This window comes from Mobula hypostoma, chromosome 16 (genome assembly GCF_963921235.1).
Source record: "Mobula hypostoma chromosome 16, sMobHyp1.1, whole genome shotgun sequence".
Classification (NCBI taxonomy): domain Eukaryota; kingdom Metazoa; phylum Chordata; class Chondrichthyes; order Myliobatiformes; family Myliobatidae; genus Mobula; species Mobula hypostoma.
Genome location: NC_086112.1, coordinates 16,005,973 through 16,032,754, shown reverse-complemented (window position 1 = coordinate 16,032,754; position 26,782 = coordinate 16,005,973). Strand labels below are relative to the sequence as shown.

The window sequence follows — 26,782 nt, the reverse complement described above, 5'->3', positions numbered from 1 at the left end:
TTAAAATTGCACTGTGGCAGGTTGGGTTTTCTTCACTGGAGCGCAGGAGACTGGAGGGTAATCTTAGAGGTGTATAGAACCATGATGGGCAAAGACAGGGTGAATGCACACAACCTTTTATTCTTCCCCAGGGAAATGGAATCAAGAACTAGCGGAGAAAGGTTTAAGATGAGAAGAGAAAGATTTAAAAGCAACTCGAGGGTATTCCCTCAAGCAGATTGCAGCAGATACATGTACAACAAGCTGACGGAGAAAGTGGTTGAGGCTGGTACAGTACCAATATTTAAAGGATATTTGAACAGGTATCTGGATAGGAAAAATGTACAGCTGGGATCCATGGACAGGAAAAATGTTGGCAAGCCCTGATTTACACGGATATATACCAAATAGGGGCAAATGGATGTTAGATCTTGTGACATTAATCCAGAGGTGCTTCGCCAGTCATGAATGAGATATAAAATGCGGTCGTTACGGCTATTTTATTAAATGTTGCAAGAATAAAGAAAAAAAAGACAAAGTAAATATCATGGTTCCCTGATACTCAGACTAGAGATAAAGGAGCATTCCATTGTTAACAATCTTTAAATTATCCGACTCACCTACTACAGAAAAACCCAGAAGGTTCTTGGAAATACAAAATAGTCTATTTTCTGGAAAGCTTACTGAACAATTACACATATATAGGTGATGATCTTAAAACTATAGGCAAGCACAGGGAAATTATATTATAAGAAAACTACTAGAAAAATAACAATTCTACACCCTGATCCAACATGTGATTTGCTCAGACGGACATCTCGGTTGGCACGGAATAGTTGGGTTGAAGGGTCTGTTCCATGTTGTTCCATGACTTTAATTAACAACAATAACAAAACATACACATTTGTAGAGCATTGAATGATAAAAGAGCCAAAGGCATCAACTACCTTGCAAGCAGAAAGGCATTATTGATGAGGTCCGCTCGGTCCCAATCACTTAAAACCTTGTGATTAGTTCGTAATAATCCCATTAATTCCTCTGTGTTGCGCTTGTCATATTCAACGATATAGTAACCATTTCTATTTATGTTAAACTTCACCCAAGTCACACTTGGATCTTTAAGATCAATGGTATCTAATGGAAAATAAAGTGCAAACACATTTCTAAACAATTGCTGAACTACTGATTACATTAGACCAATAGAGGTTATTTGTTTTGCATATTGCTATAAAAGTAGTGAATTTTCACTGCACAGTACTACTGTACAAGTACAGACAACAGCCGTGGAGTAAGATCAATTTTTACTCTCCGTAAGTTACTATGCTTAAGTGTTACCATGATGTCACTATCGCAGATCAAACTTTAAAATTTTGGATACCATATAACCATATAACAATTACAGCACAGAAACAGGCCATCTCGGACCTTCTAGTTCATGCCAAACTCTTACTCTCACCTAGTCCCACCGACCTGCACTCAGCCCATAACCCTCCATTCCTTTCCTGTCCATATAGCTATCCAGTTTAACTTTAAACGACAACATCGAACCTGCCTCAACCACTTCTGCTGGAAGCTCGTTCCACACAGCTACCACTCTCTGAGTAAAGAAGTTCCCCCTCATGTTACCCCTAAACTTTTGCCCCTTAACTCTCAACTCATGTCCTCTTGTTTGAATCTCCCCCACTCTCAATGGAAAAAGCCTATCCACGTCAACTCTATCAATCCCCCTCATAATTTTAAATACGTCTATCAAATACCCCCTCAACCTTCTACGCTCCAAAGAATAAAGAACCAACTTGTTCAACCTTTCTCTGTAATTTAGGAGATGAAACCTAGATAACATTCTAGTAAATCTTCTCTGTACTCTCTCAATTTTGTTGACGTCTTTCCTATAATTCGGTGACCAGACCTGTACACAATACTCCAAATTTGGCCTTACCAATGCCTTGTACAATTTCAACATTACATCCCAATTCCTATACTCAATGTTCTAATTTATAAAGGCCAGCATACCAAAAGCTTTCGTCACCACCCTATCCACATGAGATTCCACCTTCAGGGAACTATACACCATTATTCCTAGATCGCTCTGTTCTACTGCATTCTTCAATGCCCTACCATTTACTACGTATGTCTTATTTTGATTAGTCCTACCAAAATGTAGCACCTCACATTTATCAGCATTAAACTCCATCTGCCATCTTTCAGCCCCACTCTTCTAACTGGCCTAAATCTCTCTGCAAGCTTTGAAAACCTACTTCATTACCCACAACACCTACCTTAGTATCATCTTCATACTTACTAATCCAATTTACCACCCCATCATCCAGACCATTGATATACATGACAAACAACATTGGACCCAGTACAGATCCCTAAGGTACACCGCTAAACACCGGCCTCCAATCTGACAAACAGTTATCCACCACCACTTTCTGGCGTCTCCCATCCAGATACAGGGCTACATTTCTTGTATATCAGTTAATAAACCACCTATCAACTCTCTTTTCTGGAAGTAGTAAATTCAAAGGCAACAATGACTAAAATATTTGTGACTAAATAAACCGACTACAGTGGCTGTACATAGAAAATCAAGTACATTTCTAGAACTTGCCATTTTGTTAAACCACATCACATTACTTTTTTTCCTTCAAGTTATTAATTCAAGGGATCTGGACACCGCCGCTAACACCAGCCTTTGTTCTCCTTTGTCTATTGCTCCCAAACGTTACATTAGATGATTTGCATTGACACCAGACATGGTCCTCTGATTCTAAACAATTGGTTTATTGATCATTACAGGATGTCTTCTCTGGTGCTTCCTACTCCCTCCCATCTCTCTTCCCCTTTTTCCAAAACATGATTCCCTCTCCCTGCCCACTTCCCCCTTCCTACTCTCAGTGTGCAATAGAGACTCATATCAGTATCAGGTTTACCGTCACTCACATACGTCATGAATTTTGGCGTCTTTTTGCAACAGCAGTACAGTGCTCCAAAAGTTATGGTTCAGAAATCTCATTGTTAGTCCAGTAACTTACCTATTACAATATTTCTGTGCCATTACAATACCAGAACTTTAAAAATTTAATCATAAATACAGAGGGCCACAGGGAACTGGCATTGAAGAGGTCTTGGGTAGGTCAGCAACAATCATATTGAATGGTGGGATAGGTTGGAGGGGCCGAGTGGCAAATTCCTATCACTATTTTCTTCTTTTTTTTTTATGAACTATAAGTGTAGCTTAGCTTTCTTTAATGGTCTGGAAGAAACATCTTACTTCCTTAAAACCTAACAGCGATCTACTTGATGGCTGTATCAATTATACAAATGTACGAGGGGTGATTGATAAGTTTGTGGCCTCGGGTAGAAGGAGATGAGTTATACGGCTCTTGTTACATGCACGTGCAGTTCAACTCTTTTGAGTGATTATGTGGAAAGTTTGAAGTTAATAACTCATCTCCTTCTACCTTAGGCCACAAACTTTTCAATCACCCCTGCTGTGGACCACCTGCTGGAAGTCCAAGATGCCAACTTCTGCAAAGAAGGGATCCGTATGCTCCACAACCACTGGACTAAGTGTGTAAATGTAGGAAGGGACTATATTGAAAAATAAACATGCTAAGTTTTCTAAAATTGACTCCTCCTACCTTAGGCCATAAACTTATCAATCACCCCTCATATTTATTTCTGTTGTTAAATTTAGCCAACTAGTTATTTGATCAGCATTAATAAATAGGGATAGAGTGACATTGTTTCAGAAAGTTAAATTTGACAAGTTATTAATATAAAGCAACAATCTAGGAATAAATAAAATGTACTTGTTAACAATTTAAAGGACACAATTTATCTCAAAATATAAATTGTTGAATTCTAATAAAGATATCAGTCTTTATACAAAGATGCAGATTTGGAGCTAATTCAATGCTGGATCAATGAATAGTCCTGCAGTCCAAATCAACAACTGAGATAAAAACCAGAACCCATGTGAAACGTGCTTTCTTAATCACCAAAGTCCCAGTTAAAGCTGCCAAGCACAGGTTAACGTAAAAGAGGAAAAGTGAAAGAGAATTACCAGTTTTATTCTTAAGGAGCCACTTTTTGATGCACTTTGGCTGTTTATACTCCGCACAACTGCTGGTTATATACGTCAGTGGAATGTGCCACAGGCGACTAAAAACAACATGAAAGCTTATAATTAATTTAACTTTGTTGCAATTACTAAAATGTTTAAAAAAAGGAGCAGACTTAATGGAAACAGAATGCTGAAAAAATATTGTTTATTTTTAATCTTGGGTTCACAAAACTATTATCTTTATAAAGAGCCAAACCTGTCATGCAAAAGGAGAACGTACAAAGTATTTCATATTTCCACTCATAATTAGAAGAATTCTACCCTGTTAAACCAATTATAACACATTGAATTACATTACGTAGTATGCCTTTTTTTGTAATTTATTTTTTATTGAATTTCAACAAACATTTCCATAAGGTGTATTTCAGATACTGTACATATATATCATATAATCATATTTGTCACAAATCTCCACATAATATTTATCTGAGGTATACACTTATAGAAAGGAGAGGAAAGAAAGAACAATCGAAAGAAGAAAACTATGTACAGAGTAGGGAGTGATTTTTTTACAACATATTCATTGACTTGTGAGAATAAAATCAGGCCTATGAGGTGTTATGTAGTTAAACCATTTTTTCCAGTATGAATAAAAATGTTCCAACTTATGATTAACAGATGCTGTTATCTTCTCCATTTTGTAAATGTCCATTGTAATTTCCATCCATGAATTATAGTTGGGCTCTCCTGTGATAACCATTTCCTGGTTATCTTTTTACCAGCCACCAGCAGTACATTCATTAAATATTTATCTCTTTTCAACCATTCTTGAGGTATATACCCAAAATACATGGTCTTACTCTCCAAGGGTATTTCACATTTAAGATATCTTGTAGGGCATTACGTATCCCACTCCAATAGTCTTTGATAACGGGGCATTCCCAGAAAATATGATAATGGTTTGCATTTTAATTTCCACAATTTCTACAGCAAGGAGGGGAGTTATTATTATAATGGGATTTCTGAGAGGGTGTAACAAAATATCTTATCAAGTTTTTCCACCTGAACTCCCTTCATTTCTGTGAACTGGTACACTTCCATTGATACCTCTATATTATTGTCCATTCTTCCTCAGATATAATTATCCCTCCTTCCCTCTCCCATTTTGTTTTAATGTATGAAGTAGAATGTGTTTTAAGATTTGACAAACCCTTATAAATGCTTGAAATTATTCTACTACCATTGTCTGAATTATAAGCTTTTCTAAATAGCTCTATCAGACATGTACTTGCCTTGGTTACATTTTTAACCATCCTATTAACATACTGTTGCATCTGTAAATACCGGTAAAAGTCTTGTTTTTCTAATAGTGTTTCTCTTTCAGTATTTCAAAACTGAACAGTGTTCCTCCTTTCATTATATTGCAAATAGCTGTTATTCCTTTAGCTGTCCAGTCCTTAAATCTAGCAACCAGTTTAATCGGCGTAAAATCCGAGTCATATTCACAACATATAAGAATTGCAATGTCTCTCTCTAGTTTATATTCTGTTATACTAGTTTTCCATATTTTAATATTTTAATATATTCAATATTCAGGAGGGATAGACATGAAGGAAGGGGAGGTGGGGTGGCGTTGCTGGTTAAAGAAGAGATTAACGCAATAGAAAGGAAGGACATAAGCCGGGAAGATGTGGAATCGATATGGGTAGAGCTGCGTAACACTAAGGGGCAGAAGACGCTGGTGGGAGTTGTGTACAGGCCACCTAACAGTAGTAGTGAGGTCGGAGATGGTATTAAACAGGAAATTAGAAATGTGTGCAATAAAGGAACAGCAGTTATAATGGGTGACTTCAATCTACATGTAGACTGGGTGAACCAAATTGGTAAAGGTGCTGAGGAAGAGGATTTCTTGGAATGTATGCGGGATGGTTTTTTGAACCAACATGTCGAGGAACCAACTAGAGAGTAGGCTATTCTGGACTGGGTTTTGAGCAATGAGGAAGGGTTAATTAGCGATCTTGTCGTGAGAGGCCCCTTGGGTAAGAGTAACCATAATATGGTGGAATTCTTCATTAATATGGAGAGTGACATAGTTAATTCAGAAACAAAGGTTCTGAACTTAAAGAGGGGTAACTTTGAAGGTATGAGACGTGAATTAGCTAAGATAGACTGGCAAATGACACTTAAAGGATTGACGGTGGATATGCAATGGCAAGCATTTAAAGGTTGCATGGATGAACTACAACAATTGTTCATCCCAGTTTGGCAAAAGAATAAATCAAGGAAGGTAGTGCACCCATGGCTGACAAGAGAAATTAGGGATAGTATCAATTCCAAAGAAGTAGCATACAAATTAGCCAGAGAAAGTGGCTCACCTGAGGCCTGGGAGAAATTCAGAGTTCAGCAGAGGAGGACAAAGGGCTTAATTAGGAAGGGGAAAAAAGATTATGAGAGAAAACTGGCAGGGAACATAAAAACAGACTGTAAAAGCTTTTATAGATATGTAAAAAGGAAAAGACTGGTAAAGACAAATGTAGGTCCCCTGCAGACAGAAACAGGTGAATTGATTATGGGGAGCAAGGACATGGCAGACCAATTGAATAATTACTTTGGTTCTGTCTTCACTAAGGAGGACATAAATAATCTTCCAGAAATAGTAGGGGACAGAGGGTCCAGTGAGATGGAGGAACTGAGTGAAATACATGTTAGTAGGGAAGTGGTGTTAGGTAAATTGAAGGGATTGAAGGCAGATAAATCCCCAGGGCCAGATGGTCTGCATCCTAGAGTGCTTAAGGAAGTAGCCCAAGAAATAGTGGATGCATTAGTGATAATTTTTCAAAACTCGTTAGATTCTGGACTAGTTCCTGAGGATTGGAGGGTGGCTAATGTAACCCCACTTTTTAAAAAAGGAGGGAGAGAGAAACCGGGGAATTATAGACTGGTTAGCCTAACATCGGTGGTGGGGAAACTGCTGGAGTCAGTTATCAAGGATGTGATAACAGCACATTTGGAAAGCGGTGAAATGATCGGACAAAGTCAGCATGGATTTGTGAAAGGAAAATCATGTCTGACGAATCTCATAGAATTTTTTGAGGATGTAACTAGTAGAGTGGATAGGGGAGAACCAGTGGATGTGGTATATTTGGATTTTCAAAAGGCTTTTGACAAGGTCCCACACAGGAGATTAGTGTGCAAACTTAAAGCACACGGTATTGGGGGTAAGGTATTGGTGTGGGTGGAGAATTGGTTAGCAGACAGGAAGCAAAGAGTGGGAATAAACGGGACCTTTTCAGAATGGCAGGCGGTGACTAGTGGGGTACCGCAAGGCTCAGTGCTGGGACCCCAGTTGTTTACAATATATATTAATGACTTGGATGAGGGAATTAAATGCAGCATCTCCAAGTTTGCAGATGACACGAAGCTGGGTGGCAGTGTTAGCAGTGAGGAGGATGCTAAGAGGATGCAGGGTGACTTGGATAGGTTGGGTGAGTGGGCAAATTCATGGCAGATGCAATTTAATGTGGATAAATGTGAAGTTATCCACTTTGGTGGCAAAAATAGGAAAACAGATTATTATCTGAATGGTGGCCGATTAGGAAAAGGGGAGGTGCAACGAGACCTGGGTGTCATTATACACCAGTCATTGAAAGTGGGCATGCAGGTACAGCAGGCGGTGAAAAAGGTGAATGGTATGCTGGCATTTATAGCGAGAGGATTCGAGTACAGGAGCAGGGAGGTACTACTGCAGTTGTACAAGGCCTTGGTGAGACCACACCTGGAGTATTGTGTGCAGTTTTGGTCCCCTAATCTGAGGAAAGACATCTTTGCCATAGAGGGAGTACAAAGAAGGTTCACCAGATTGATTCCTGGGATGGCAGGACTTTCATATGAAGAAAGACTGGATGAACTGGGCTTGTACTCGTTGGAATTTAGAAGATTGAGGGGGGATCTGACTGAAACGTGTAAGATCCTAAAGGGATTGGACAGGCTAGATGCAGGAAGATTGTTCCCGATGTTGGGGAAGTCCAGAACGAGGGGTCACAGTTTGAGGATAGAGGGGAAGCCTTTTAGGACCGAGATTAGGAAAAACTTCTTCACACAGAGAGTGGTGAATCTGTGGAATTCTCTGCCACAGGAAGCAGTTGAGGCCAGTTCATTGGCTATATTTAAGAGGGAGTTAGATATGGCCCTTGTGGCTACAGGGGTCAGGGGGTATGGAGGGAAGGCTGGGGCGGGGTTCTGAGTTGGATGATCAGCCATGATCATAATAAATGGCGGTGCAGGCTCGAAGGGCCGAATGGCCTACTCCTGCACCTATTTTCTATGTTTCTATGTTTAAGAGTCCATTTCACCCATGGGTTATCAATATTATTTATGTAACTTTGTAGGTTGTTATCAGCCAAAATTGCCTGTATGGGGATGGGCAGTATCCTCTCCTCAATGTTTTTCCATTGAGTATCCTATGATGGATTGCACTAGCACATCATGGCTCTCAACTGTGCTGAAAAATAATAATCTCTAAGAGAAGGTAGGCCCCATCCCCACTTTTCCTTGGCTAATTGCTAAGTTTTGAGACGAACCCCAGGCCTTTTACCTTGCCATATATATCTTGATAGCATCTTGTTCCATTCATTGAATTGATTTTGGTTAATCTCTATTGGTAGGGTCTGAAACAGATATAGTAGTCTGGGCAGTGTATTCATTTTAGTAGATTCAATCCTTGAACTGAGACCAAGAAAAGGAATTAGGTTCCATCTTTTTATATCTTCCTTAATTTTTTTTATATATAGGCTGATAATTGCATTCTGTTAATTTTGCCAAATCTTTTAGCATAATGATGCCCAAATATTTGACGGACTCTGTTTGCCATGCCCAAGGATATCTACTTTCAATTTCTCTTGGTGGGTTATAGTTATATGAAAGTACGCAAACACGAGGAAATCTGCAGATGCTGGAATTTCAAGCAACACACATAGAAGTTACTGGTGAACGCAGCAGGCCAGGCAGCATCTCTAGGAAGAGGTACAGTTGACATTTCAGGCCGAGACCCTTCGTCAGGAATAACTGGAAGAAGAGCGAGTAAGAGATTTGAAATGGGAGGGGGAGGGGGAGATCCAAAATGATAGGAGAAGACAGGAGGGGGAGGGATGGAGCCAAGAGCTGGACAGTTGATTGGCAAAAGGGATATGAGAGGATCATGGGACGGGAGGCCTAGGGAGAAAGAAAGGGGGAGGGGGGATGCCCAGAGGATGGGCAAGGAGTATAGTGAGAGGGACAGAGGGAGAAAAAGGAGAGAGAGAGAAATGGGAATGGGACGTGGAGACAGTAGAGGAGGCCGTGGATAGAATTCCATGTCCTATTCCCATTCTGATATGTCTATCCACGGCCTCCTCTGCTGTCGATGAAGCCACACTCAGGGTGGAGGAACAGCACCCTATATTCCGTCTGGGTAGCCTCCAACCTGATGACATGAACATTAACTTCTCAAACTTCCGTTAATGCCCCACCTCCCCCTCGTACCCCATCTGTTATATATATACATATACACACACATATACACTTTCTCTCTCTCTCCTTTTTCTCTCTCTGTCCCTCTCACTATACTCCTTGCCCATACTCTGGGCTCCCCCCCCCCTTTCTCCCTAGGCCTCCCGTCCCATGATCCTCTCATATCCCTTTTGCCAATCTACTGTCCAGCTCTTGGCTCCATCCCTCCCCCTCCTGTCTTCTCCTATCATTTCGGACCTCCCCCTCCCATTTCAAATCTCTTACTAGCTCTTCTTTCAGTTAGTCCTGACGAAGGGTCTCGGCCCGAAACGTCGACTGTACCTCTTCTTAGAGATGCTGCCTGGCCTGCTGCATTCACCAGCAACTTTTATGTGTGTTATATGAAAGTAATTGGGTTTTATCTATGTTGATCTTGTATCCTGATAATTGGCCATATTGTTCAAAGGACTGCATCAATTTAGGTAAAGAATATGTTGGCTGCCCTAGATAGATCAAAATGTCATCCACGTAACAGGCCAATTTATGCTGTCCCTTTAATAGTAATTCCCCTGATATCTTCATTTTGTCTGATGTATTGAGCTAATGGTTCCAGATATAATGCGAAGAGTAGCGGTGACCATGCACAACCCCGTCTCGTGCCCCTTTCTAGGGTAAAACTATTAGATAAATATCCATTGATTTTAATCCTAGCAGTAGGGTTGTCACATAGTGCCTGTATAGTTTTAACAACTGTGTCATGTAAACCAAATCTATGTAAAACTCTGTAAAGAAAATTCTAATTAACCAAATCAAATGCCTTTTCAGCGTCCACGCTTATCTCTATGGCTTCAATTCCATTTTTTTAATATGATCCATAATGTGAAGTGTCCTTCGTATATTGTCTTGTGTTTGGCGTTGTTGTGTAAAACCTGACTGATCATTATGTATCAGTGTGGGTAGAAACTCTTCTAATCGTTTGGCCATGATGGAAGTAAATATTTTATAATCCACATTAAGAACGGATATTGGTCTAAATGACCCACATTCCATTTCATCCTTGCCTTCTTTCGGTATAGCTGAGATTATCGCCTCCTTCCAGCTGGGTGACATTTGCGCCTTTCTTAGGGCCCAGTTCAGTGTGGGGAGTAAAATAGGAATTAACTCTCTTCTAAGCTCTGTATACCACTCTGCCGTATATCCATCTGATCCTGGTGACTTGTTTAATTTAAGCCTACTAATTGCAGTTTTCAGTTCAGCTTCAGTTATGTCAGCAGTCATCGTTCTATTTTGTTCTTTGCTTAAAGTGGGTAACTAAAGAATTCAGGAAGGTGTCACTTTGGGTTATGCTTCCCCCTGGAACTTCGGAATATAGAGTTTTGTAAAACATTTCAAAAGCTCCTTGAATTTCACTTCACTTATTTTTTTTTAAAATCACTTCTGTTCTTGGATCCCTTATTCTATGAATTGTATTTTCTACTATTTTTTTTTCAGTTCTCACATCAGTATTTTCATAGATTTAGATCCACTTTCACAGTGTCTCTGTTTCAGAAACATTAAACTTTTTCTAATTTCTTGTGTAGCCAAACTATTAATTTCATTCCTAATTTTTAAAATTTCTTCCAGTGTATCCGGTGCCAAACTCAATTTGTGCTTTTTTCTAGTTCCTTCAGCTTATTTTGTAATTCCTCTAATGTGCTATTCCTTATTTTTTTCTTATATGAAGATATCGCTATAATTTTCCCTCTTAAGACAGCCTTCAGAGTATCCCATAGAATGGGAGGTGAAACCTCTCCATTATCATTGAATTCTAATAAAGACCATTTTCTTTTTTAACTTGTTCCTTAAAATAGGGATCATTGAGTAGGCTTGAATTTAGTTTCCAAAGAGTATTCTTTGGTTGTAGGTCAAAATCAACAGATAAATATTTAGGTGCATGGTCACTTACATCTATTATCCCAATTCCACAGGTGATTATTTTGTCTCTATCTTTTCCAAATGTTATGAAATAGTCTATTCCTGTATACACGGAATGGGGAGCAGAATAACGAGTGTAATCCCTTCTGTTGGGGAAAAGGTACCTCCATATATCAATTAGACCAACATCCTCAAAAAGAGTGTTAACTTTCTTACGTAAGGACTTTGTTTCATAAGTTTTTCTATTGGAAGAGTCTAACTTTGGTTGTAATTGTAAATTGTAAGTCTCCCCCACATATCAAGAGACCTTCTGTTTCCGTTACCATAATATTAGTAATTTTCTGGAAGAAACTAATATCACTACCTGGGGGTGCGTATATATTTAATAAAGTAACTGGATCTCCATCTATATTTCCCCCTTACCAGAATATATCTGCCCTCCTTATCTCCCATTTCGAATACTTTTTCAAAATTTAGCTTACTTGAGATGAGAATAGCAACTCCTCTTCTATGTCCTGATTTATATGAGGAGAAAAACAAATTAGTAAAGCCCATTCTCTTTAATTTTCCATGCTCATTATCACTTAAGTGAGTTTCCTGTAAATATACTACATGGGCTTGTTCTTTTTTCATTTTTGATAGTATTTTACTGCGCTTGACTGGATTCAACAGCCCATTGACATTAAGAGAAATGAATTTTACTTTGTCCTTAGCCATGTGTATTTATCTGTTAGTATATCACTGAAATTTGCAGAATATAACTTAATCAATCTACTCCCTGAACAAATAAGAGCCAAGAAACATGAATAATAAAAAAAAGCTAACGAAGGTGTGATTCCAAGGCTCTAGATGACCCTGGGTTGAGCTAGAAGAAACGTCTAGCCGTAGAGGATAGCCTCTCCTACCTGTAAGTTGAGGGCCCCCGTTGCAGTACCTATAAAGGTAAGTTTAAAAAAATCTATGTCCATTACACAGAAATGATTACCCTGTGTATTCCTTCCATGTATATATTCTCATTTAGGTGGGGAAAAAGGAATGAATAAATTAATTTTTAAAAATTGAGTAATATAAAATCCACATTATAACACGTATTTCTCGTGATAGGTATATCACCGTCTATTTTTGCTTCTGTTTAGTTTATCAGCACTTTTAAAGTTAGCCAAACCTTACTGCTCTTCTGGAGGAGGTGAGGGCTGCCCTCGGAGAACTGACAGTCTCTTCCTAATATCCTTCTCTCGTCCTGCTCCCGTCCCCTGCTTTCTAGGTTCTCTTACTATTTCACAAGCAGCTCGGGACAACTGCTCAGCCAGAGTTTCCTTTGGTTTGACCACGCTAATGGACAGTCCTCTGTTGTTCATGTCTGTAGTCGCCTCTTCCACCGTCTGGTACAGTCGCATCCCTTCTTGGTAAAATACCCTCAGTTTAGCAGGGTATGGGGTTTGGAATTTAATCTTTTCTTGCTTTAATATTCGTTTCGCTTTGGAATATTCCTTCCGTATCTGTAGGACCGCCGGGGGGGGGGGGGGGGTAATCATGATCGAAGTATATTAACTTCCCGTTCCAAAAAACCCTCTTCTTACCCCAGGTCCTTCGTAAAATCTCCGCCTTGCTCTTGAATTGAAGGAATTTAAGTACTATTGAGATGGTTTACTTTGTCTCCCGGAGGCCGTGGGATGAGTGAACAATGTGCCCTTTCAATTTCAATCTCCATAGTCTGGGGAATCTCCAGCACTTCCCACAGCAGCTTTTCTACAAAGTCCACTATCGACAATCCCTCCGCTCCTTAAGGAACATTATAAATCCTGATATTTTTCCGTCGTGATCTTCCCTTCTGGCCAAGCAATTTACTTACGCAAACAATAGGAATTCTGCAGATGCTGGAAATTCAAGCAACACACATCAAAGTTGCTGGTGAACACAGCAGGCCAGGCAGCATCTCTAGGAAGAGGTACAGTCGATGTTTCAGGCCGGACGAAGGGTCTCGGCCCGAAACGTCGACTGTACCTCTTCCTAGAGATGCTGCCTGGTCTGCTGCGTTCACCAGTAACTTTGCTGTGTGTTGCAAGCAATTTACTTTCCTGTTGATTTAATATTTTTATCGTCTTACTTAGTATCTGTTCCATGTTTTGCATGTGATCTTCCACCTTCTCAATTCAAGTCTCTGCCACTGCTATTTTCTGATTGACATTGGTGAGCTCTGACTTTATATCATTGAGTTACTGCTTTATATCTTTTTGGACTTCCCTTATCTCTTCCAGAATCTTCATCATATTTGCCGCTTCGCCTGCACGAGGCCCTGTGTCAGCCTCGCCGCCACGTGCACGTGTAGGAGAGCCGCGCGCTGTATCTCTCCCTTCCATAGGCTCTGCAGTGGTGCTTTTTTTATCTCCATTCTTTCTCCCCATTCTTGCCCCCTTATCAATTCAGATATTTTCGAAAGATCTTATACTTGATGGATTACCGGGGCAAAATACGCGTTTTTCCAGAGGAGCTGTTGACTTAAGTGGCCATTCTGAACGATGACACCACCGGAACCCCAGTATGCCATTTCTTAATACAGAAATTATAAAATACCCAATTTCCTACATCCACTCCTTCATACAACGTTGTTCATGCAGATCATTCATTGCCTTTGCTGTTTTAACTCTACATAAAACACAATAGATCAGTGGAACGCCAGTTATGCAAATTTGCATGCGGCATGTAGTGATTGCTAATGCCAGAGGCAGAATTGTGGGAAGATTGAATGTTAATTCTCAGTAGAGAACTACTGTAGTAACCCTGACTTCAGTAAGCAATTACGTCTTCATAAACATTGAACTTGTATATTTTCTAAAGGGCGAGCTACGTTCTTTTCAGAATCCAGAGGTGGCTGGTTGGTGTCGACATTGGATGTTGCGTCCCAGTTTTTCTCATGATACACAACCCAGGGCAGCACGATACGGAGAGCAAGCTGTGGCCCATGTAGCAGGTTCCTCCTCTCCATACAGCTGATGAATCCAAAGGAGCTTCACAGACTAATACAGTTTGACACCAGTAGTGTCGCAGAGCTCATCAGTCAACATTGAACTCAACGTAGGGCTGCCTTCGGGACACCAACTCAGGACTTTTCCCTCAGGATTTACTCCCGAAGCCATCCCCGTGAGTGGGTACAGGTGGAAGTGTGTGGAGGTTTGAGATTATTCTGCTAGATGGGCTGCCAACTATGGCTGATGATCACCATTTGTCCGAGGTTTAAGGTGTCAGTAAACCTGCCTTTGCCCCCTTTTGTCAGTGGAAAAGGTTTGCCTGAGCTAAGCCACATGTTCAGGCCAGAAACTGAGCTTAGCTTTCAGGGACACATGCCATTTTGAGTATTTAATAGGTAGGGAGAGATTATCCCCACCACCATTCCCAGATGCAACAACCTGAAGGAGCCTGCTTTGTACTTATGACTGTGAGACTAAGCACAGCTCCAATGCCATCTGGCTGAGAGGTGCCACAACAACAATAACAACCTCTTTCACAATGCCAGCAAGACCAAAGAGCTGATTATTGACTTCAGGAGAAGGAAACTTGAGGTCCATGAGCCAGTCCCCAGAAGGGGATCAGAGGAGTTGAGGGTCCATGACTTTAAATTCTATGGTGTTATTATTTCAGAGCATCTGCCCTGGGCGTATTAGGGTTAGTATAGTTATGAAGGAAGCCTGGCAGCACATCTACCAGTTTGCGAAGTCTTGTATGATCTCTAAAACTTCGACAAACTTCTGTAGATGTGTAGTGCAGAGTATATTGACTGGCTGCATCTCGGCCTAGAATGGAAACACCAATCCCCTTGAATGAAAAATCCTACAAGAAGTAGTGTGCAGCCCAGTCCATCATGGATAATATCCTTCCCACCATTGAGCACATCTACCCACAGCACTATCGCAGGAAAGCAGCATCCATCATAAATGACCCCCACCAGCCAGATCATGCTCTCCTCTCACCATCAGGAAGGTGGTACAGGAGCCTCGAGACTCACACTGCCAGGTTCAAGTACATTTATTACCCCCCAACCATCAGGTTCTCGAACCAGAATGGTTAACTTCATTTGCCTCATCACTAAACTGTTCCCACAACCTATGAACGCCCTTTCAAGGACTCTTCTTAAAATTCACCTAAAATTTTCACCTCACTTTCAGTTTTATCACGAGAATCAAGATTAAATCCTTGAAGATGTCTATGCTGATATATTTTTCCTGGCAAAATTGATTTAAAGATTCACTTTATTTGTCACATGTACATCGAAACATACAGTGGAATGCGCTGTTCGTGTCAAATCAAATCAGCAAGATTTATGTTGGTCAGCCCGCAGGTGTAGCTGTGTTTCTGACACACACATTGCGTCCCCACCACACGCTTACTCTAACTATGTCTTTGGACTTCGGGAGGAAAACGGAGCACGAAACCTACGTGGTCCTGGGGAGAATGTACACTCCTTACAGACAATAACGAGAATCAATCGTACTGTTATAGCTGGTGCTGTAATAGATTAACTATTCAATGGGTAGGTCGGTATTGAAATACAATGCAAAGTCTCTAGATGACCAATTTAAAGCTCAGGTGGAACGGGAACAGCTCTGGGGGAAAAACAAATCGTGCAAATCCCTCATTAGACTATCTCTGGGAAGAATTTTAAATCATCAAAATTAGCTTCAGTAAGTGTGTAGCTGTACCTGTAATAGGAGGATGATGAACTCAGTGAATGAGAGGTCCTGAGGAAACGTGCTTGACTGAGGTGGATTTTATTGGCAGTGGTATCCAATTTGACAGTGACCACTGGGTATCCTGTCTGTCGTGTCCAGGTTTCCATGAGTTCTTTCACATTCAAATCTACATTTCCAACCTGTGAAATAAAATACAATGCACCAAGAGATTAGACCAAGGTATACCTAGATTATACAGATGAAGATCAGCTTTTTTGGTTAATTATTTTTGTAGAGTTATTGTAAGATTATAATCAGAATCAGGTTTACTATCACTGACCTACAATACTGTGCAAAAGTCTTCATCACTCTAGCTATATACTGTATACGTTCCTAAGACTTTTCACAGCACTGTACTAATTTTAGGCATTGCACTGTACGGCAGCCTCAAAAAGAAAATAAATTGCATGACAAATCTGAGTGATGCTAAAACTGATTCTGGTATTGCGACTGAGAATGGGGACGGGGCAGGAAGAGGGAATCATAGTTGGAAAAAGAGAAAGGGAAAGGAGAGGGAGCAGGAAGCACCAGACAAAGATTCTGTAATGATCAATAAACCAATTATTTGGAATCAAATTACCTAGCCTAGTGTCTGAGGGCTGGTTAGATATTAGTGTTGAGGAAGACTGAAACATCGAGGTGAGTACAGAAAGCGAGTGAGTGTTCACTACTGTTTACCAGCTTCTCGCTTGCTGCTTCTGGAGGAAGGCGTTTGCACATGATGGTCTCTCTCCCTCTCTTGATGCTCTCAGAGGATGGTGCCAAGGTTCTGGGTCTGCAATTTATGGATTGGACTGCAGTTCACTTGACTCTTTCAGTTTTATAGTTTCATATTCTCTTTTTGCCCATTGCTTCTTGTTGCTGTTTGCGCGATTTGTCCTTTTTTTTGGGCTTGTAGGGTTCGTATTCTTGTTGCCTTTCGCGCAATTTTTTTTTGCACGTGGGGGTGGATTGCTTGATATTCTTGTTGCCAATTGCACGATTTGTTTTTTTTAAATTTGCAGTTGATGTTTTTCTTTGAAAGGATTCCTTGGTTTTCTGTGTTTCAGGGCTGCCTGGAGAAGATGAATCTCACTTGTACCCCCCATACATACTTCGATTATAAACGTACCTTGAACCTTGGGTGTGTCTACACCTGTGCCACCCCATCCCGGCACTCCTTTTTGCTGCCTGTTACCTACCCCGCCTGCAGCCCTCCACCTTCAAAATTCTTTGCTCCTGCCAGATTTACACACTCTCTCTGTGCTCCACATTGACAAATACAGTACTGCGGAAACGTTTTAGGCACCCTAACTATATGCATGTGCCCAAGACTTCTCCAGAGTACTCTATATTGTGAAATTTGTAGTTTTGCAACAGCAGTGCAATACATTAAACGATTACTACAAGTTATAGTAAGAAAGATATAAAAATAATTGAGTAGCGTGGAAAGAGCAAAATGGTGAGGTAGTGTTTATGCACTCATGGACTGTTCAGAAACCTGATGGTGGAAAGGAAGAAGTTGTTCCTAAAACGTTGAAGAAATTTCACTGAAGCAATTTCGATGAAGAGTCAGTGACTTGAAGTGTAAACTTTGCCTCTCTCTGAGCAGATGCTGCCCATTCCAGCAGGAACTTTCAGACTTTCATTTCTATTTAATACGTCCAGCAAAGGCACTTTATTTTAAATGTTTAAAACACAGTGTATAGGACTGAGATGATGAAGAATGTCTTCACATGAATTGTTAAAAATCTTGGGAATTCTCTGTGGATGCCTACTTACTAAACAACACAAGGCTGGTTGGGGGGGGCAGTAGGTTTTGAAACTAACAGAATGAGAGGTTGGGGGGATGGGGCAGTCAGACAGCTTAAAGAACCATAGAGGAGATTCAGGGTACTCAAGACCTACTCCCATCTCATTGTTTTTCAATGGCATGTTTTGTAGGGCAAGTCACCATGTTCCCCAGAATAATAGGTACCTATTCACCACCTCAAACTGGACCACTAATAGTGAAATTATGCCACATCCCAATATTTTAGCAACTAATTTTTGTCCACTTTAATCACTCCTACCTCTGATATTTAATTGAAAATGCAATAATCATGAGAAAGATACATACTTTACTCATACTGTTCCAGAAGTCTTCAATTTTTGTGCTCTGATACATATGTTCCTTCAAGTACTGCCTGATTCCTTGCTGGAAAATAGTTTCATTCAGTAAATTCTTCAGCATCATCAGAACCAAAGCTCCCTGAAGAAAAGAGGGGGAAATAGTTGCTTTTTAAAATGTTTATCTTTAAATGCAATTTTTTATAATTCCAGGTTTTGAACACAGATTTTCCAGTTGGCTGCAAGAGCATGGAAACTTTAGGAAAAGTGCTAGCAAGGAGTTAGTGGGCACCATATTGTTGATTTCTCCAGTCTAGACAGGAAAGGTGAAATTTCTTTTGGGGATCTGTGCCATCTACCAACTGAAATAACATCAAGTTGGATTAATATCCAAGCTATTTGAAGAATTGGCAGTCTCTAGAGTAAGCCGCATGGTCGACACAATGTTGTGGGCAGAAGGGCCTGTAATGTGCTGTAAGCTTTGATGTTCTATGTTCTAATTCTTACAGATGGTTGGCCAGGAAGGAAAAACACTGAATTTTAAATTTATTTTTAAAGAATCTACAAAAATAGATCGGGAATGGAAATGTACACATTAGATTGAGATGGAAGCTGAAACATCCTGAGCTTCATTAACACAAAATTAGTTTTACAATCAGAGAGGTTACGTTAGCTTCTTTTAATTCAAATCCTTACTTTAGTTCAAATCATCTGGACTCAAGTTTTACAGCGGAATCTTGAACACATTGTAAGCTAGTCGTTTGACGTGGTGCTGGAACAAACACTGAGCAGAAGTGATGTTCCTTTTATATCAGACACTGCTGTAAATAACGTCAACACTACATGGGTTGGGTCACGTAACCACATGAGGATTTGATTGACCTAAACTACAGCTACTGTGATAGTGCAGCATGCACTCAATCTGTTCTGTTTGGTGTTTGCTGACTCACTCACTCACGAGCTACAGGGATACACACCTTGCATTGAATCTGATCAGAACTTTTTTTTAAATATACAAAATCAAAATTAACAGAGAAAAAAATCTTAGAAGATATGTCAGTGCTCTTTATTAAACAGATATACACTGCAATGTCAATCATCCAGTGAATTCTACTGTAAAGTTTATATGTGTGTGTTGCTATGTTATTCCTCTACAGATTTATAATTTTATAAATCTCCTCTCAAAGAAAATAATATCATCCCATGCAATCTTTTCTTTATAGCTAAACTTCTTCAGTCCTGCAAATATCCTTAATAAACTTCCCTGTCATTTTTAAAAAATTGCTCCACAGGACGTGTGTTCCCTGGCAATTCCATCATTTAATCCTGAACCCCACCTGTGTTGAAATGAGTGACTTACGAGGCTATAACAGTCAACCACATTGTCATGTCACAAAAAAAAAACCAGCAGATTAATTCATTAATTTTAACAATTCTTTAAGGCTAATTGAGGAAGAATGCAGCCTCATAATACTATTTGGATGTTCTATTACAATCATTACAAATATATTTTGTCCAGAATTTAATTAATGAATTATGTTACCATTTCTTGCATCCCTCATATAAGGTAATGACTAAAACTCTAATGACCCAAGCAGCACAACAGCTTGGCTTTATAAGCATTTTATACTTTACCCTGTTCTGCGGTCTAGGTACTGGCTAACAAAATTTCTCAAATGCATCCTCCTGAGGTCATAGAATCCAAGGTCCCTTTAATCCTCTGCATTTTTCAGTATTCCACTATTTGCGTAGCAAAGTTTAAAGTACATTATCAAAGTGTTAATGTCACCATATGCAACCTTGAGATTCACTTTATTGCAGCAATAATCAATAAATCCAATAACCATAATAGAGTCAATAAAAGATTGCACCAATAGACCATGAGATAAAGGGGCAGAAATAGGACATTTGGCCCATTGAGTCTGCTCCGCCATTTAATCTTGGGCTGATCCAATTCTTCCAGTCATCCCAACTCCCGCCTTCACCCCATACCCTTTAATGCCCTGGCTAATCAAGAACCTATCTATCTTTGCCTTAAATAAACCCAATGACTTGGCCTCCACAGCTGCTTGTGGCAACAAATTCCACAGATTTACCACCCTCTGATTAAAGTAATTTCTCCACATCTCAGTTCTAAAAGGATGTCCTTCAATCCTGAAGTCGTGCCCTCTTGTCCTAGAATCCCCTACCATGGGAAATAACTGCCATATCTAATCTGTTCAGGCCTTTTAACATTTGGAACGTTTTTATGAGACCTGCTCTTCCAGTTACCTTTGTATCATTGGCAAATTTAGCCACAAATCCATTAATACCGTAGTCCAAATTATTGACATACATTGTAAAAAGCAGCAGTCCCAAATTATTGGAAACCACGACGACTGGAGCTGATGGATTTGTTGCAGCCTTCATCCGCCTTCACAGCCGTTGGGTTCGAAGTAACTTCATCCGCCTGTTCCACCATTGAGGTCTTGGTTGGATTGTTCTTTGTCAGGGACCTCACCCTCGACCTTACCGCCATGGGTGACCCTACCAGGAGCATAGCTCCGGACGGCATCGCTCTCGGGATCTCAGGATCACACAAGCCTCTCCACCGTGACAAGGTGACAATCCAGAGAAGATTGAATTGCACAAGGAGGTATTGAGGCCAAGATCTAGGAGCTTATTGATTAGTTTTGAGGAGATAATGGTATTGAATGCCAACCTGTAGTCAATAAAGAGCACCCTAATGTACACAGCTTTGCTGTCCTGATGTTCCAAGGTTGAATGAAGAGCTAATGAAATGGCGTCTGATATGCCATTTATGTAGGCAAAATAGAGTGGATCCAAGTTGTTTCTCAGTCAGGAATTGATATATTTCATCACCAACTTCTCAAAACACTTTATCACACTCAGTTGGTATAACACTTCAGGGGTTCAATTCGCACTGCTGTCTTAAGGAGTCTGCACTCTCCTCATGACCTCATGCGTTTCCTCTGGGTGCTCTGCTTTCCTCCTATATTCCAAAGACATATGGGGTAGTAAGCTGTGTGCACAGTATACCGACATCGCAATCATGGTGACACTTGTGGGCTGCCCCCAGTACGTCCTCGGACTGTGTTGCTTTTTAACACAAATGACGCACAGGTGCTGTCCCCCCCCTTCTTTATAAGGCCTCTGCCCCTTCCCTCTTCAGTCCTGATGAAGGGTTCCGGCCCGAAACTTCGACTCATCGTTGCCACGGATGCTGCCCGACCTGCTGAGTTCCTCCAGCGTGTTGTGTTGCTCTGATTTGATGGAGACGGACGTGAGAGTATAGAGGAACATCTGAAATGCCCGCTTCGCTGCCCCTGCTACTGTGTGGTAACCGGAATCTCCAGAGCAGAAGGCTTTGCATGTTTCAGCGGCCGGGGTGAGGTCAAAGGCGCCCGGCAGAGGATGGCGCTTGGGAGGCTGTATCAGAGGGGCTGGACGGAGGCTCGAAGTTTTCGGACAGATGGACTCAGTGTCGGCTGTGGTTGGCTGCTTTCAAGGCATCGGCAAGTTGACGGTGCCTGGAGGTTTATGGCAGGGAGTTTCTCCCTTTTGCCACCTGCTATCGGGGACTCGGGAGTCGATCGACTCGGGGACTTCTGAGACTTTATTTACCATGCCCCTGGTTTGTTCTTCATCAAATTATTACTTTGCACTGCTGTAACTATATGTTATAATTATGTGGTTCTGTCAGTGTTAGTCTTTGGTTTGTCCTGTTTTCTGTGATATCACTCCAGAGAAACATTGTATCATTTCTTAATGCATGTATGCATTTCTAAATGACAATAAAAGAGGACTGAATGTTCTCATAATTTAGAATATAGGTCTTTCTAGCTCTTTGAGCTGTGCTGCCCAGTAACCCCCAATTTAACCATAGCCTAATCATGGAACAATTTACACTGACCAGTTAACCTACAAATCAGTACCTCTTTGAACTGTGGGAGGAAGCCGGAGCACCCGGAGGAAACCCATGCAGTCATCGGGAGAACGTACAAACTTCTTACAGACAGCGGCAGGAATTGAACCCAGGTCACCAGTACTGTAAAGCAGTGGTCCCCAACCACCGGGCCGCGAGGGAACGATATGATTTGGCGATATGAAACAATACCAGTCAGCTGCACCTTTCCTCATTCCCTGTCACGCCCACTGTTGAACACCTCCCCACCCCCTCCCCCCCGGTCCGCGGGGGCAAAAAAGGTTGGGAACCCCTGCTGTAAAGCGATGTGCTGACCACTACATTACTGTGCCACGTATACGATAAGCGCATTTTTAAATTATATCATTCTCACCCAATTAAGACAATTCACTTTAGACACAGGCTTCCTGTGTCCATTCGTACTGCTGTATGCTGTCAAATCAATTCTGATCACTTGTTCACTGGGCACTGGCTTCCATAGATATGAAGGATCAGATGAGAAGAATTCCCCTGGCAGTGACAGATTAATACCTCTAAAAATAAATGTGGACCTCATCTCAGCATTTAAGTAGAATAAAATAATTAAATGTGAATCACTGTGAGCAGTGATCTGCATACATAGATGGGAAATTTCACAAACAAAACTGACAAATTAAAAGGTTAATTATTAAATATACTGATTTGTATTCTCCATGGAGTAAACAGCTCATTGGCAATCCAAGTGTTCTGTTGTACAAGGATCTCCATGTGCAGAGGTATTCAATTTGACTTATTTGCTGTAACCTGGAAGTACGTCTACAACTTTATGTAGGCCTTTTTTAAAATTATGGATTTATTTAAGTACCTTTTGATAGGAAATAAAATCAAACATTTCCTCAATTTGTTCAAAAGTTTCAACTGGATTGGAGAGGGGGTGGGATGAATTCATTGAATCTTCCATCAGTGTCACTAAGTGAAAGTATTGGAACTGATCGATCTATGGATAAAGCAAAGAAACAAAAACCATTTTTTGTTACACAGCGTGTTATGATAAATAGTAGCACATTGACAGCAATTGTTCAAATCTAGCAAGAAAATAGATCATTGCTTATCTATTCAATTTCAAGTGAAAGTGACCTCTTTAAAGCTATGACACAGGAGCACAATTAGGTCATTCAACCCATCAAGTAAACACTCCAATGTCAATGGCTGATTGATTATTCCTCTCAGCCTCATTCTTCTGCCTTCTCCCAGTAACACGTAACATCCTTACTCATCAAGAACCTATCAACCTCTAATCTAAATATACCGAATGAAATGTCCTCCACAGCAGCTTGTGTTAATGAATTCCACAGATTCACCACCCTTTAGCACAAACTCTGGTATTACAATTTATCAAGCTGTCCAAGTTTGCAACAAGTATTTACAGCTCAGGTATACAAATACCCTGGGTGTGGGGTGGGGAGATATATCTCAGCCAAAGGAGGTACAAGGCTTCCTTACCTCTGTTAGCCTGCAGATCACTCTTGGACAAGGTGTAGCACCTGCTTATCCCCCCCAGTCAGGGTCACATAAAGCCATGGGAGCAGGTAGTGGATGGTCGTATGAGCAGCTAGTGCTTATCACAAGTCCTGGTTATGCAACCACTAAAGCAAGGCAGATAATCTCTGAGGATATTGATAATGGCTAGGGTCGCCCTTCTTGTAAAGACACTGTGGCCATCCCGCTCAACAACAGGTATACCACTTTGGATACTGTTGGGGGAGATGACCTAACAGAGGAAAGTCACAGTGATCGGGTCTCTGGCACTGAGCCTGCCTCTGATTCTAAGGGGGGGGGGGAAGAAGAGGCGCGCTGTCGTGATAGGGGATTTGTTAGTTAGGGGAATAGACAGGAGGTACTGTGGGCGAGAACAAGATTTCCGGATGGTACATTGCCTCGGAGGTGCCAGGGTCTGGGATACAAGAGAAGGACAAGTGACGAGGTTCTGCATTGGGAGTTCAGGAGTTAGGTGCTAAGTTAAAGGGCAGGACCACCAGGGTTGTGATCTCAGGATTGCTGCCCGTATCACATGCTAGTGACGCCAGAACCAGGAAGATTATAGAGTTTAATACGTGGCTAAGGAATTGGTGTAGGGGGGAGGTCATAAGATTTTTGGATCATTGGGCTCTCTTCCAGGGAAGGTAGGACCTGTACAGAAGGTACATTTTGCACCTGAACCAGAGGACGACTAAAATCCTAGCACGATGGTTTGTCAACACTGCATGGTGGGGTTTAAACAAGAAGTGCATGGGGAAAGTGCCAAAACAGTTAGTGGAGAGGTTGTGGAGGCAGATTTTGTTAAGACCTCAGGCAAAGTTAGGAATCAAAAGGTTGAGCATGGTGCATATACTTCAATGAAAGTACCATAGGAAAAGTGGATATTAGTGCTGAAGATGAGGTAGCTAGTTTACAAACAGAAGCAATGTGTAGTGAGGAGGGGCTGTTCAAAGGGCAAACCTGCAGACATCAGAATGAGTCGCAACATAAAGGCGGACAAAATCAAGAATGGTGAATACAGGAACGAAGGCGTTACATCTGAATGCACGTAGCATACAGAATAAGGCAGATGAACTTGCAGCACAGTTGCAGATTAGCAGGTATGATACTGTAGCTATCACTGAATCTTGGCTGAAAGGATATAGCTGGGGGCATAATGTACAATACATATTGTATCAAAAGATCAGGCAGGAAGGCAGAGGGAGCGGCGTTGCTCTGTTGATAAAAAATAAAATCAAGTCAGCAGAAAGAGTTGACATAGGTCAGAAGGTGTTGAATCATGGTAGATAGAGCTAATAAAATGCAAAGATAAAAAGACGTTGATGGAAGTTGTATACACAGGTGTAGTAAGGATGTGGCCAACAAACTAGAACGGGAGATAAAATGCATGCCAAAAGGGTAGTATTACAATAGTGATGGGGGACTTCAACATGGAGGTAGATTGGGAAAATCAGGTTGGTGCTGGATCCAGGAGGGGGAATTTCTAGAATGCCTATGAGGTGGCTTTTTAGAGCAACTTCTGGTTGAGCCCACATGGGGATCAGCTATCCTGGATTGGTGGTATGCAGTGAACTACAATTATTAGACAGCTCAACTTAAAGAACTCTTTGGGGAAAGTGATCATAATATAATCAAATTCACCCTGAACTTTGAGAAGGAGTAGCTGAAGTCAGATGTCATAGGGTTGAGGTTCTGAACTGGAAGAAGGCCAAATTTGAAGAAATGAGAAAGGATCTAAAAAGCGTGGATTGGGACAGATTGTTCTCTGGCAAGGATGTGATCGGTAGGTGGAAAGCTTTCAAAGGAGAAATTTTGAGAGTGCAGAATTTGTATGTTCCTATCAGGATTAAAGGCAAAGTGAATAGGAATAAGGAACCTTGGTTCTCAAGGGATATTGCAACTCTGATAAAGAAGAAGAGAGAGTTGTATGACATGTATAGGAAGCAGGGAGTAAATAAGGTGCTTGAGGAGTATAAGAAGTGCAAGAAAGTACTTAAGAAAGAAATCAGGAGGGCTAAAAGAAGACATGAGGTTGCATTGGCAGTCAAAGTGAAGGATAATCCAAAGAGCTTTTACAGGTATATTAAGAGCAAAAGGATTGTAAGGGATAAAATTGGTCCTCTTGAAGATCAGAGTGGTCGCCTATGTGTGGAACCAAAGGAAATAGGGGAGATCTTAAATAGGTTTTTTGCATCTGTATTTACTAAGGAAACTGGCATGAAGTCTATGGAATTAGGGGAAACAAGTATTGAAATCATGGAAACTGAACAGATAGAAAAGGAGGAGGTCCTTGCTGTCTTGAGGAAAATTAAAGTGAATAAATCCCTGGGACCTGACAGGGTGTTCCCTCAGACCTTGAAGGAGACTGGTGTTGAAATTGCAGGGGCCCTGGCAGAAATATTTAAAATGTCGCTGTCTACAGGCCGGAGGATTGGAGAGTGGCTCATGTTGTTCCGTTGTTTAAAAAAGGATCGAAAAGTAATCTGGGAAATTATAGGCCAGTAAGTTTAACATTGGTAGTAGGTAAGTTATTGGAGGGAGTACTAAGAGACAGAATCTACAAGCATTTGGAGATACAGAGGAGCAGATTGGGAGGCAGATTTTGGAAAGGTGCAAAAATAACAGGGTTGTTATCATGGGTGACTTTAACTTCCCTAATATTGATTGGCACCTGATTAGTTCCAAGGGTTTAGATGGGGCAGAATTTGTTAAGTGTGTCCAGGATGGATTCCTGTCACAGTATGTGGACAGGCCGACCAGGGGGATTGCCATACTAGATCTAGTACTAGGTAATGAACCGGGTCAGGTCACAGATCTCTCAGTGGGTGAGCATCTGGGGGACAGTGACCACTGCTCCCTGGCCTTTATAATTATCATGGAAAAGGATAGAATCAGAGAGGACAGGAAAATTTTTAATTGGGGAAAGGCAAATTATGAGGCTATAAGGCTAGAACTTGCGGGTGTGAATTGGGATGATGTTTTTGCAGGGAAATGTACTATGGACATGTGGTCGATGTTTAGAGATCTCTTGCGGGATGTAAGGGATAAATTTGTCCCGGTGAGGAAGATAAA

At 41.0% G+C, this 26,782-nt stretch overlaps 1 protein-coding gene across 1 annotated transcript in view; it reads right to left on the bottom strand.

Moving 5' to 3' along the window:
• LOC134357255 (leucyl-cystinyl aminopeptidase-like) overlaps positions 1-26,782 on the bottom strand; it is a 111,185-nt gene that overhangs the window by 16,544 nt on the left and 67,859 nt on the right. The window contains exons 8-12 of the mRNA XM_063068593.1: positions 23,037-23,168; positions 18,278-18,409; positions 16,150-16,319; positions 4,052-4,149; positions 927-1,113 (exon numbers count right to left, since the gene is read on the bottom strand). Coding sequence (XP_062924663.1) covers positions 927-1,113; positions 4,052-4,149; positions 16,150-16,319; positions 18,278-18,409; positions 23,037-23,168 — 719 coding nt within the window. The remainder of the gene's footprint in view (positions 1-926; positions 1,114-4,051; positions 4,150-16,149; positions 16,320-18,277; positions 18,410-23,036; positions 23,169-26,782) is intronic.